This window comes from Chiloscyllium plagiosum, chromosome 33 (assembly GCF_004010195.1).
Source record: "Chiloscyllium plagiosum isolate BGI_BamShark_2017 chromosome 33, ASM401019v2, whole genome shotgun sequence".
Taxonomy (NCBI): domain Eukaryota; kingdom Metazoa; phylum Chordata; class Chondrichthyes; order Orectolobiformes; family Hemiscylliidae; genus Chiloscyllium; species Chiloscyllium plagiosum.
In genome coordinates, this window is record NC_057742.1 from 10,406,273 (window position 1) to 10,420,438 (window position 14,166).

Here is a 14,166-nt window from a genome sequence, read left to right on the forward strand (position 1 = left end):
ATCAAATATATGGATTCTTGGTTGGTATTATAAGTGTCCAATTTCTATAATCAAATTGTGTGTTATGTGTCTGATCAAATATTTCAGGAAAAAATGTTGATAATCAACTTTTTATTTTATTTACAGCAATATTTGTATGGAAAAGAAACAAAATATTTGACTTTCAATGACTTTATTAATAAGGAACTGGTGCTTTTTTCAAATTCTGATAACGAGAGGTCAATTCCTTCTCTTGTGGATGGTGAGTCTTGAGCTGTAATAATAAAATGCACTGCTTTATTTGTTAGTCCACAGCATAATCTTTGTTTTTCAGCTGAATTATACTGATATGCAAGATAAGATTGTCTTAAATGTTAATTCCCTGTTTTCCCTTGTTATTGTGCCTGGCCTTTGTTATAAGTTGCAATATGTAGATTCGTTGCAAATCAGTTAATGAACAATGGAAAATAGAACATTGCAACAGAAATAGAGGACATTAGGTCCATTTTGCCTCTAGGAATTCCTTGAAATGTACCCAATTTAGTCCTGGGCTTGATTTACCTTTCACTGCTGATTGTGCTTTCAGTAGCAGCAGGAGGATGTCCCCTAAAATAGAGTAAGTGTCTAGTCCACCATCTTCCCATCCCTGAGGTTACCCCGGAAATGCAACCGGTGGGTGGGTGCCAAAATCAGCAGCCTGCCCACCATATTTTAAGTAAAAATTAAAGGTTAATTGAGTTTATTAATATAATTCATGTTGTCTCTAATATTACGCAGTATGTGTCATGACATTGTAGGCCAGAAAGGACAAGAAGTTTTTATTTTAAAGTTCTGGAGAGAGTTGCTGGAGGGAGGTTATTGTCTTTGGAGTATGCTCATGCATGTCAGCAGAGCCCTGCAAAAGGTAGTTCCCCCTCTACCCTGCCTTCCTCCAGAACGGACTTTAAAGCTAACCTCTCACACCCCTCTGTAAAGTTGCCAAACCTTTCCTATCCAATAGTCCTTATTTATCTGGATCGGACATTCCATTGACGATGAATCCAAAGCCATTGTTGACTGTTGAGGGAAAAACCCATCTGGTTCACTGATGTTCTGCCTTGCTTACCTGGTCTGGGATACATGTGACTCCAGACCCGCAATAATGTAGTTGACTGTTAACTGTCTTCCAGGCAATGAGGGATGAGCAATAAATGCTGGTCTGGCCAGTGTCTTCCTCATCCTGTGATCTTAACCAGGATAAGTGTAGATGTCAAAAGTGCAAATTTCATTTGTGAGTGCCTTATTTGGAATAATTGAATTTGTTTCATTCTATATATTCTTTAATTAAGGATTGAAACCTGGTCAGCGCAAGGTTTTATTCACCTGTTTTAAACGAAATGACAAACGTGAAGTCAAAGTTGCTCAGTTGGCTGGTTCTGTCGCTGAAATGTCAGCCTATCATCATGGTGAGGTAAGACTATTGGTTAACTGGTATGAGTTTTTCTCCAATGTATATGCAAAAATGTTTAGCAAGGAGATGATATGTAATAATTGCAGAATTCATGTTCTTGTGAATTTTGTGCCATATGTCAAATTCCTACTTTGTAAAGGAACAAAGCTTTTGGGTTACAAATGTGAATTTTCAGTACTTGTATAGGTTATAATTTACTGAATAAAGTTTTGCTCTGTCCACGTCAGTAGAAGTTTGATGCACTCCCCTGAAGTTCACAATAATTTGTTTAAAATTATTTGTGGAACTGAAACTTTTTTATTTAACTAGTGTGTAGTTGCTGCTCACAATGAGTGCCACCCATGTGAAGTAACCTTTCAGTGCACTATAGATCATTCAGCAGTGTATCAAACAGCAACCTGGATGTCATAAATGCACACATCACTCAAAGTTATGACATTAAATCACAAAAAAATTATTACTGTTGGTCAGAGGAGGGCCTCCTTCCTGTACATGATTTCAGCATGCGCTAAGTTTCATCACCATTAAAGTACTTGTTTTATGTTTTCCTACCTCTAACATCATCAAGCATATCATTGGCAGAAGCACTGCAACAGTTCAAGAAGAAAGCTCACTACCTTGTCATGATAATCCGGTGTGAGCAATAAATGTGACCATGGCAGCACTATCTGCATTCCATGAATGATTAAATAAATAGCCACCAATATTTATTAATAATACATTAGGATGAATCTCGTTATCATTTGGTTGTCATTTTCTGGGTGTTTAACAGAGGGTATGGGCCATGGTAACTTTTCTTGTGTAATCTTCAGCTGTTCACATCATTAGTTATACATCAGAGCTTCAGGACATCTTTACTAAATTGAGGTTCTGGGCAAAAGTGTTCACTGCTGCTGGGATCTTCTGGTGATGATGCTACAGGTGCTAGATTTAAACCACAATGATGCACTCTTCAAATGCTGGAATCAAGGAATATCCATTCAAAAATTGCTGTACTGCTGTGATACAAGAGATGGCTGAGAAAAGGAACCTGGCATCTGAGTTCACCTCCAAGTTCTGGTGAACAGGGTGGTGGAAAGGAGAGCTGTCTTTTTTCTATCAGACCGCCAAAGATAACCATAGTACCAGATGCTGTCAGCCTGGACTGAGATAGCCACCCAATTGTTGTAAAGTCCTCGTGAGATATACCCAGCAATGTAAAAGTAGCGTGAATAACTTTCTGCGCTCCACAGGCTAAGTGTGAATTTTCTGTCCGTTGTTTCACACTCACTGATGCATTCTGTATTTTTACTTGCTGGCTCTCTCCATCACTTAGCCATCTATGCAGGATGTATCTTACAGTTCTTAGCTTCATTTATTAGCACTCATTTAGCTTGCGCTTACTGGCCATCCTTTGTGGATTACTTACTTTTAAGTCAGAAAATAGGACAGGTTGATAGTTATGGAGATGAAGAGGGTGACAGTTGTTAGGTTGAGATGCTACATGCAATAGTGAGATTGGTATCTATAAAACTTGAGAAGATTGCAGTGACACAGAATGAATGTAAGTTAGCAGAAAGTTGATGATGTCATTTACACTTGTAAAGTGCAGAAGATTGTTGCCTTTTGTTTGCTTTGCCGTGCATTTAATTTAATCCTCGATTCAATTCTGTCTAAGACCACTATCTGGGTCCAGGCTGTCTGTATTTGGTGTCTTGGCCTCCTCTGGTCATCTGTTGGGGAGAGGATGGCCAATTCTTTGTTGCCTGTTCACCAGGCTCTCCCGGCCTCCGTCTGAAAAGGATGGTGCCAGCTTCCCTCCCTGAAACATCTGTTTCCTAAGAGGACAATGTGTGAGGTAATTCATGGCTCAGTGTTTCAGGTGATACGCTGCTGGGCTTTAAATAATGTGCGAGCAGTTTGTGTACTGGAAGGTTCCTGTAACAGCAAGAATTATGTGTTTTGCCACATAATTGCCTGAGAATGACCACAGAGGCCAATGGTATATCTAATGAGGTGAAGTGCAGAAGATAATGTGAGAATGTCACTTTGAACTAATAGAGGATACTTGCCATAGAACTCCAAGTAAATAACATCTAGCCTAAAAATGGGAAAATTGAACCAGTGATTTTTATGTATTTATTCATTTGAGCCAGTAGAATCATTGCTAAATGAACAAGATTTCAAAAAAAAATTGAAATTAATTTGTTTAGTGTTTCAATAAATTTTGAGGGTGAAATGTTTGTTACTATAAAGCTACCATTATGAAACAAACAACACGTATCATATATCATTTAAGCATAAATGGAACATTCAATGGTAGCAAAGAATTACTTAATTGTACTTTTTCCCTGTATTTTGCTAACTTGCTTTAATTGATATTCTCAGGCATCCCTTATGATGACAATTGTTGGATTAGCTCAGGACTTTGTTGGCAGCAATAATATTAATCTTCTGAAGCCAATTGGTCAGTTCGGTACAAGGCTTAATGGTGGCAAAGATGCTGCAAGTCCTCGATATATTTTCACTATGCTCAGGTTGGTGAAGAAGGAAATTTGTTGTAGAAATGATAGGAAAATTCATGATGTTTTGGGGAGAGGGACACTAAATTGAAAAGTATATACTTTTCCCTACATATAAAGCTGTTTCTTTTTAAATCTTGTGTTTCTTTTTGAACATTTTGAGATATAGATTTTTAAGGAATTACCTAGGAGTCCCTGATGTTTGAAGATTACAGGTTTTATAGAAATTAATATGCCCACACTACAGTTTAAATAAAGACCTACTTTTAGAACTTTGAGGCAGTACTAATATTTATTACAAACTACACACCCTGAATTTCAAACATACTTACTCTGTTCATCACTATTTTAGATTGGCTCTTAACCTTTTCAATCTTTTCTGTTCCTCATAGTATTTCACATTTTACTATTATCTTTTATCATTGATAAATAAAAGAGCCATTTCAGTGGATTTTTAAAAAATTGTTAACACCTCCAGATTTTGATTCATGAACTGTCAAAATTGTTCTTTCCATAGATTAAGTAGTAATCATGATTTGTTTTCTTTAGTGCTTTGACTCGTCTGCTGTTTCCTGCAACGGATGATAACCTCTTGAAATACCTGGATGATGATAACCAACGAGTTGAGCCAGAGTGGTACATGCCTATTGTTCCTATGGTGTTAGTGAATGGTGCAGAAGGTATTGGCACAGGATGGGCTTGCAAAATCCCCAATTATGATATAAGAGAAATTGTTGATAACATCAGACGTATGCTGGATGGAGATGAACCATTGCCCATGGTGAGTGAACAATTTCCATTAACTTGAATTCCTTGAGATTGTGATTTTCAAATCTCTTGGGTTAAAAAGTTCCTTTACAAATGGATTAGGAATCATGGATTTCTCCCTCTCGACCTCAAAAAACTTTATTTTCTGGATCACCAATTGACAGTTAAAATTCCAGGCTTTTTTAAACTTTAAGCTAAACAGATTGACTGGTTGATCAGGGCATTGCTCTGAAAATTTAACTAGTGAATGGCTGTCACCTATTTTGATGCTTTAAAACAAATGTAGTGCATGCATGTGTTCTTCATATCTGAAAAGAATAAGGTTCTGTTTGGTAATTTATATATCTTCCAATACACATGCAAATATTCAAGACTGAAAGCCAACATTAATAGATGCATACCCTATAGCAATGCCTCTCACAATCACAGTCACTTGCCTAGCTATTAGCACTCTCCATAAGACTATAAGACATAGGGGCGGAAGTAAGGCCATTCGGCCCATCGAGTCCACTCCGTCATTCAATCATGGCTGATGGGCATTTCTAGTCTCCTCGTTTAACTGAAACAATTTCCTAGCATCTACCTTTTCCAAGCCATGTATTATTTTGTACGTCTCTATTAAGTCTCCCCTTAATCTTCTAAACTCCAACGAGTACAATCCCAGTATCCTCAGCCGTTCCTCATATGTTAGACCTGTCATTTCAGGGATCATCCGTGTGAATCTCCGCTGGACACGCTGCAGTGCCAGTTTGTCCTTCCTGAGGTGTGGGGACCAAAACTGGACACAGTACTCCAAATGGGGCCTAACCAGAGCTTTATAAAGTCTCAGTAGCACAACAGTGCTTTTATATTCCAATCCTCTTGAGATAATTGACAACATTGCATTCGCTTTCTTAATCACGGACTCAACCTGTCATGCAGAAGAAATACGATTTTCCCCTTGAATTGGTGTTCTTGCAAAATGTCCTAATGAGTGCAAGATTAAAAACTTTGACAAAATGTGTCTTTCTCAGCAAAACTTAAGTTCTATACCATGAAATGAATATAAATTCTTTTACGTTATTTCGTGGAGTCTCCATAAAGTACAGATCTCTGTGGATCTTTGTTATAATTTGTTCTCTGGGTAGAAGCATCATTGGCAAGGCTGTCATTTATTTGAAGATATGAACAGGAGCAGAAAAAGACTGTTTAGCCCCAAGAGTCTTCTGCCATTTAATAAGATTCAAATTCCACAAAGTCGCAAAAGCTTAGAGAAAATATTCTTTCCATGTTCACCTTGTCAAATCATTTTTTAATCTTATACATTTCACTCAAGTCACCCTTCACTTTCCTAAGCTGCAACAAAAATGAGCACAGCCTGTCTGCCCTTTCCTAAAAAGACCAGCTACTCATTGCTCATATATGGTAGATCTCCTCTGAACCACTTCCAAATGTACTTATATACTTCCTTAAATAAGAAGATCAAAACTATACTCAGTACTTGAGTTGTGATCTCACTAATGCCCTGATAACTGATGCATGACATCCATAATTTTAGTCCTCTTGTAATAAAGTATGGCTGCCCTGATTACATGCTCGACTCGAACACTTGGTTGCCTTTCTACCTTGAATTTCAGCAGTCAATCTTTATTTGAGCAATACCCTGCTTTTATATTCTCCCTGCCAAAGTGAACAACTTTACATTTTCCCATGTCATATTCCATTTGTCTGATATTTGCTCGCCAGGATGTTGCCAGGAAATGGAGTCCAAGTTGTTTTCTTTGGAGCAGGGGAGATTGAGCAGTCCCCGATAGTGGTGAACAAGATTGAAGGGCATGAATAGGTGGATAGAAATCAGAGATATTAGGGGGAAAATTCTATCCGGAGGGTAATTAGGGTCTGCAATGCACTGCCTGGGAGGATAGTAGAGGTGCGTAACCTCAACTTTAAAAGAAATACTTGCATGAGCACTGAAAGTGTCTTAATACTCAAGGCTGTGCATCGAGTGCTGGAAAGTGAGCTAGTATAGACTTAGCTTTGTTTTGGCAGTAAAGACCCATTGGGCCTCTTTGTGCTGTATATTTTATGATACTCGTAACCTATTTATAATCCAACTGCAAATTCTTTGTCTTCTTCAGAATCTGCTTTCCTATCACCTATCTTGGCGTCAACTGCAACTAAGTCATTAATATAAGTTTTAAAATATTGAGGCCCCAGCAAGACATTTGCAGTATTCCATTCTTTAAAACCTGCTAAAGGACCATTGGATGTAAACTCTGTTTTCTGCCAAACTGTATCTTCTATCCATGCAAATATTTTATTCCCTTCATGAGCTTTTACTTTCTGCCTTAACCTTTGATGTAACTCCTTGTAGAAATACCTTAAGGAGAACCAAGTACAATACAGTTCCATTCTCCCTTTTATCTACATGCTGCTCCTTCAAAGAACTATGGATTAAATTTGATTTCCTTTTCATGAAACTATGTTGACTCTTCCTGATTATCTTAAAATTTTCTAAGTACCCTGCAGATCTGAGAAGGTTCACTAGGATGATTCCTGTATGCAGGCATAGTCTTATGAGCAAACGCTGAGCAGATTGGGACTCGTTGAAGTTTAGAAGAATGAGAGTTGATTGAAACATTTAGGATTTTTAAGGGGCTTGACAGGGTGAATGCTGCAAAGTAGTTGCCCCTCATGGGGGAGAATCGTAATACCAAATGTCTTAGTCTCAGAATAAAAAGGTGTCAATTTAAGACTGAAATGAGAGGAATTTCTTCTCTGTGGCTTGAGAGTCTTTGGAATTCCTTGCTACAGCGAAGAGTGAAGGCTGGGATAGATTCTTGATCAAGGGTTACAGGGAAAAGGAAGGAAAATGGGCATGAGGAATCTCGGGTCAGCCATGATTCTATTGGATGATGGAGTAGGCTCGAGGAGCCGAGCAGTCTTCTCCAGTTCCTATTTGTTATGGTCTTTTATAACCTCTTTAATGATCAGTTCTCACACTTTACCAATGAAGGGTATCAAGTAAAATACCAATAGTGTCTTGTTTTCTGTCTCCCTCCCTTCAATGAAAGGGTGATATTTGTTAAAGGTTTGGAACTTTTAGTGTTGGAAAATTAACAACAATGTTTCTCCTACCTCACTAGCTGTTTCTTTTAAGGCCTTAGGAAGGACCCAGAGACTTGCCAGCTCATAGCTGTTTCAGTTTACTTAGTACTGCTTCATTATTAATTATAATTTCACTAAGTTCCTCTCTCCCTTTCACTTCCTAATTTAGAGTTATTACAAGACTTTTTTATATCCTCTGTAGAGAAAGGAGAAGCAAATTATTTGTTCAGTTTGTCTGCCATTTTCTTATTAACTATTAATGGTTCACCCTCTCTTTAGAGGACTAATACTCACTTTATTTAGTCTTTTCCTTTTTAAGTAGCTGTAGAAATTCTTGCTGTCCATTTTTATAGTTTTAATTAGCTTCCTGTCATAATCATAATTTCTGCATCCTGATCAACATTTTTAATTGTTCTCTTCCTTTATTTATATTCCAATCAATCATCTGACATGCCACTCAATTTGAGTAGGTTTTGCTTTTTCCTCGATATATGATACTTTCCCTAATTTCATTCGTTACCTACAAATGATTGGTCCTCCACTTTGAAGTTTTCTCTTGGAGGAATAGGTTTATTCTGAATGTTCTATAATATTCTCTTAAGTGCCTGTTTTTCTGTCTATTGATTTATTCCCTAGCCAATTATTGCCATATCACTTCAGGTAGCTCAGCTTTCATGCCCACATAGATGTCTTTGATGCAATCTTTAAAAGTGGATGTAAAGTACAACCAATATTGTGATCACTGTTACCTAGGAGTGCCTTTACTCTGAGGTTATGATCTGTCATCATAATACTTCAATATTGCACAATACAGGTTATGATCTGTCATCATAATACTTCAATATTGCACAATATAACTTCTCCCTTGCATGGTCACAGAGCATGCTGCTCTTAGAAACTGTGTCCCCAATCATTTGAAGTTAGATTAATTCAAACTATTGAATAAATACTATCCTTGATCAACAGTGCTACCCCTTCATATTTACCTATTCTTCTTCAATGTCATATACCCTTCAGTATTCGGGATCCAGTTTTTGTCATCCTGCAGCCTTGGTGATATACCTTCAACTGAGTGGCTTACTAAGCCATTTCAGCATTAAGAGTCAACCATTGGTGTGGAAATTGAGTCACATGTAGGTAAAGACAGAAGATTTCCTTCCCTGGTGAAGGAAATTAGTGAACCAGTTGTTTTTGTACGATAATGCAGTAGTTTCATGCTAGTTATAAATGAGATTAATATTTATTAATTCAATTTAAATTCCCCTAGCTGCATGGCAGGATTTGAACTCCTATGACGTGAGTGTTAGTCTGGGCCTCTCTATTATTAGTCCAATAATATTGTCACTGTGCTACCGTCCCAGTTTGAAAACAATTGTCGTCCTCATAATTGATTCACTAATAAGAAATTTGTTGGAAAGAGTTCTGTAATTTGGGGGATTCTACTTTAATTAATATCTGTTCAAACTGATTTAATAGCATCATTTGTACTAAATATATTCAGTTTTACAGAACTTTTTCATGTCAGTTTACTGATATATATGATGATTTGTTTCCCAATAGCTTCCTAATTACAAGAACTTCAAGGGTACAATTTTTGAGTTGGGTGCGAATCAATACATGATTAATGGTGAAATTTCAGTATTGGATACCACAACAATAGAAATTTCTGAACTTCCAGTCAAGACATGGACTCAGGTAACTAGAGATTTCTGACCTGGTTACTAAACAGTAATTGTTGTATAAGAATAGCACAGGAAAGATTTTTAGCAGAATTTTACTGTCAATGTCCAATTTAGAGTTTTTGTCGTTTTTCTCTGTTTGCATGGATTTTTGAAACAATGTTTGGCTTGTAACTGAGAAATCGTCTCAGGCGACTGACTGTGTGGAGTTTGCACATTCTCCCCGTGTCTGCGTGGGTTTTCTCTGGGTGCTCCGGTTTCTTCCCACAGTCCAAAGATGTGCAGGTTAGGTGAATTGACCATGCTAAATTGCCCATAGTGTTAGGTAAGGGGTAAATGTAGGGGTATGGGTGGGTTGCGCTTCGGCGGGGCGGTGTGGACTTGTTGGGCCGAAGGGCCTGTTTCCACACTGTAAGTAATCGAAATGGTAGTGGTTATAGTTCTACACATACTTAAAATAAACAGCGTAAGTATGTTTGACTGTGTCAGCATTGTTTTGAGGCTATATTTGTATCAGGCTTGTATATGAATACCTTGAGTTTATAAAATAATTTTTTTTTAAACCAAATAACTCTATGAAGCCATTTCCCATTGCCGTTATATCTTATGCAGACATACAAAGAACAGGTACTAGAACCGATGTTGAATGGAACAGAGAAGACTCCATCACTGATCACTGGTTACAAGGAATACCACACTGATACCAGTGTACGTTTCATAGTGACAATGACTGAGCAAAAACTGGCTGAGGCAGAAGCAGCAGGACTGCACAAAGTCTTCAAACTAAATGCCCCTCTCACGTGCAATTCAATGGTACAGTAATTTACATTTTTATATATATGCAATTTTTGTTTATCAAAACTGACACTTGTACCAGTGTATAAGCTGTACAGTAACCCTGCAGATTCTGTTTTAGCTAATGTTCTTAAATTACCACACTTGCACACACCCATCTATGCCCAGAAATAGAGAATGTTGTTTGTACTCCTGGGTAGGACCTCAAAAGCTGTGGAATCTGCACTTCAGTTTCTGCTGACAGAAAAATGCGGAAGGCTGTTAAAGACTATCTCCATGTAATGATTTTTCATCACCATTTGCCTGTACAACTTGAAGACCTATATAATCATTAATGCATTGTGGAAAATTTTCTTTGATCAGAACCAACAGCAAAAAAACTTTTGGCAATCCATTAGTCTCCAGAGGCTGGTCATTTTATTTGTTTGAAGTATGTGCATTGACACACAATGACACTGATATTAGTGATAAGCTGCTTCAATGCTGACTCTAAACTACAGAGTCAGGTTATAGAATTGTGTCTTTAAATTTATTTTAACCTTATTTTCTTTCTTTCTAACTAATATGTATTTTTTTTAAGTGTTGACATATTTATTTACCTTGTCCCTATTATTTCATTTTCCCATTCAAAACCATCCTCCTCTGCTCATGCAGTCTTCCTGGTATTGTCTTGATATTGACTGAGTTGGAGAGCTGAATAGGGGAGCAGTGATCTCCATCGCCTGACTATGATAAATTGGGAAACATTATATAAAGGGATGATAATGGATAGATAGCTTCAAACAAAGAGCGTATAGAGGAACTGTAACAATTAGTCATTGCCGTCTGACACAACAAAATGGGAAAAATGGCCCAACCATGGCTAAAGAGAGAAATTAGGGATGGTATGAAGCCCAAGGAAAAGGGCATATATATTGGCCGCAAAAAAGCAGCAGACCTGAGGTTTGGGGGCAGATTACATTCCAGCAAAGGAGGACAAGGGACTGATTAAAAGGAAGGAAATAGAGAGCAAGAGTAAGCTTGTGGGGAACATACGAAATGCAAAAGCTTCTATAGGTATATGAAGAGAAAAATATTAGTGAAAACGATTTTAGGTTCTTACAGTCAGTTATAATGTGGAACGAAGAGATGGCAGATAATTAAATACTTATTTTGGTTCTGTCTTCACAAAGGAGTGGTGTCCCAAAAATGTAGAGGAGCACTGTCTCGTGAGAGAGAAGAACTGAAGGAAGTTAGTATCAGTATGGAAATGCTGTTGTGGAAATTGTTGGGATTACAAGCTGACAAGTTCCTAGAGCCTGATAATCTACATCCCAGACTACCTAACAAAGTGGCTTTAGAAATAGTGAATGCATTGGTGGTCATACTACAAGATTCTATAGATCCTAAAATAGTTTCTATGGATTGGAGAGTAGTTAATGTAAGTCCATTATTTAAATAAGGTACAGTGAAATTATAGACCAGTTAGACTGACAATGTATTGGTGGGAAAATGTTAAAAGTCCATTATAAAAGATATAATAGCAGAGCACTTGAAAAACAGTGACAGAGTTGGACAGAGTTAGCATGGACTTGCAAAAGGAAAATCATGCATAACGAATCTACTGGAATTCTTGAGGATGTATCTAGTAGAATTGATAAGGAGAGCAGGTGGATGTAGTTTACTAGGACTTTCAGAAGGCTTTTGATAGGGTATGGCATAAATATTAGCATATAAAATTGAAGTAGGGGTAGTGCACTGACATGGATGTGAACCGGGTTGGCAGACAGGAAACAAAAAGTAGGAATTTATGAAGTTTTTATTTCCTTAGTGGCAGGCAGTGACCAGTGGGGTCCAGCAGGGATTGGTACTTTGATGTCAGCAGTTCATAATATATAGGAATGATTGCAGGTCACACAAAGCTATGTGGGAGGGTGGACTTGAGGAGGATGTAGAGACACTGAACAAGTTGAGTGAGTAGGCAAATCCATGGCAGATGAAGTTATATGTGAATACATTTAACATTATCCACTTCGGTAGTAAAAACATAGGGACAGATTATTACTTGAATGGCAATAGAGTGGGAAGTAGGGCATGCACTGAGACATGGTACCCCTTGTACACCAGTTGCTCAAAGTAAGCAAGCTGCTGCAGCAGGCAGTGAAGAAGGTAAATGGTATATTGGCTTCATAGCAAGAGGATTTGAGTATAGGAACTGGGATGTCAAGCTGAAATTGTACAGACCCTTGGTGAGACCACACCTGAAGTATTGTGTGCATTTTTGTCTCTGGACAGAGTACATCAAAGGTTTACCTGATTGATTCCTGGGATGGCAGGACTGATGTATGATGAGAGATTGGATCAATTGGGACTCTATTCAGAGGAGTTGATGAGAATGGGGCGGGATTTCATAGAAACCTATAAAATTCGAAAAGGACTAGACAAGCTAAATGCTTGAAGGATTGTTTGCAATGACTGAGGAATCTAAAACTAGGGGTCACCGTTTAAGGATATGAGCGAGACCATTTAAGTCTGAGATGGGGAGAAATTTCTTCACGCAGTGGTGAGCCTGTGGAATTTTCTCCCACAAAGTAGTTGAGGACAAAATATAGAACGTTTTCAATATAGTTCTTGGTGCTATAGGAATCAAAGAGTATGGGAAGGAAAGGGGAACAGGACAGTGAGTTGGTTGACCAGCCATTACCATATTGAATGGTAGAGGAAGCTTAAAGGGCCAAATGGCTTACCCTGGTTTTATTTTCCAAATTTCAAAACCTGTCACAAAGGCATTTATGACTATAGCAGACTGAGGCAACTAATCTTTAGATGTCCCTAAGGATCAGGTGGGACAAAGATGCTTGTCTAGAACTCCAGAAGCAAAACTTAGGCCTCCTTTGATATATCTGTTCCTTCCTCATAATCCCCACTGCTGGTGTCCAATTCCACTGAAATTAATATATGAGTAAATTACTGGATCTGACCAGATTTTGCTGAAACATTGAGAATGTATAGAGATGGGGTTGGGACATGCACAATATCTCTAGATATTCTGGGTTTGCCCACTACTTTTTTTTTTTAGGTGTTATTCGACCATGTTGGATGTCTGAAGAAGTATGAAAATGTGCAAGACATACTGAAGGAGTTCTTTGACTTACGGCTTAAATACTACAGATTAAGAAAGGATTGGCTTGAGGGGTTACTAGGAGCAGAATATGGAAAATTAAGCAACCAAGCTCGTTTTATCTTGGAGAAGATTGAAGGCACATTGGTCATTGGTATGTCTTTTAAAAACTATTTAACTTTCATTTTGGTCTTATTCATACTCCAAATTGTGATGTAGATCAAAATTTTGAAGGCAAGTATCGGATTTATTTTCTACCATTCGATATTCTAACATATTGTTTTTTCCATGTTATTTTAATATAAAATTAAAGTACAGAATTCTATTTGAACTTCAAGTTATTTAATGTGCAAGAGTACCTCTTCATCTGATAGTCTTTTTAAGTCTTAATTTCCGTTTTATAATCCTCTTACCCCTACAGAAAACAAACCAAAACGTGAATTGATCCAGTTGCTGCTCGACCGAGGTTATGATTCAGATCCTGTGAAAAGGTGGAAAGAGTCTCAGGATAAGGTGATATGCCAGTGACTTCAGTTGTAACTTGAGCTGTTTGCAACAAAATACTTATTAGAAAAAATGAGGTTGAAATTACGATTTGTATCTATTAAGTTTTAAAATATTCTGGATAACAACAAAACCCTGTATTTAATAGCATCTTTAGCAAAGTGAATATTTGATAGCACTTGACAGTCACATTATTGAGCTGAAAATGTGTTGCTGGAAAAGCGCAGCAGGTCAGGCAGCATCCAAGGAACAGGAGAATCGACGTTTCGGGCATAAGCCCTTCTTCAGGAATGGGGAAAGTGT

The 14,166-nt window shown here is 37.7% G+C and overlaps 1 protein-coding gene across 2 annotated transcripts in view; it reads left to right on the forward strand.

Annotated features, from left to right (window-relative positions):
• The window catches only part of top2a (DNA topoisomerase II alpha), a 58,929-nt gene that overhangs the window by 25,512 nt on the left and 19,251 nt on the right, over window positions 1–14,166 (forward strand). For both annotated transcript variants that reach the window (XM_043674889.1, XM_043674888.1), the window contains exons 18-25: window positions 127–241; window positions 1,308–1,429; window positions 3,797–3,945; window positions 4,480–4,711; window positions 9,346–9,480; window positions 10,077–10,277; window positions 13,318–13,513; window positions 13,781–13,872. In XM_043674889.1, coding sequence (XP_043530824.1) covers window positions 127–241; window positions 1,308–1,429; window positions 3,797–3,945; window positions 4,480–4,711; window positions 9,346–9,480; window positions 10,077–10,277; window positions 13,318–13,513; window positions 13,781–13,872 — 1,242 coding nt within the window. The remainder of the gene's footprint in view (window positions 1–126; window positions 242–1,307; window positions 1,430–3,796; window positions 3,946–4,479; window positions 4,712–9,345; window positions 9,481–10,076; window positions 10,278–13,317; window positions 13,514–13,780; window positions 13,873–14,166) is intronic.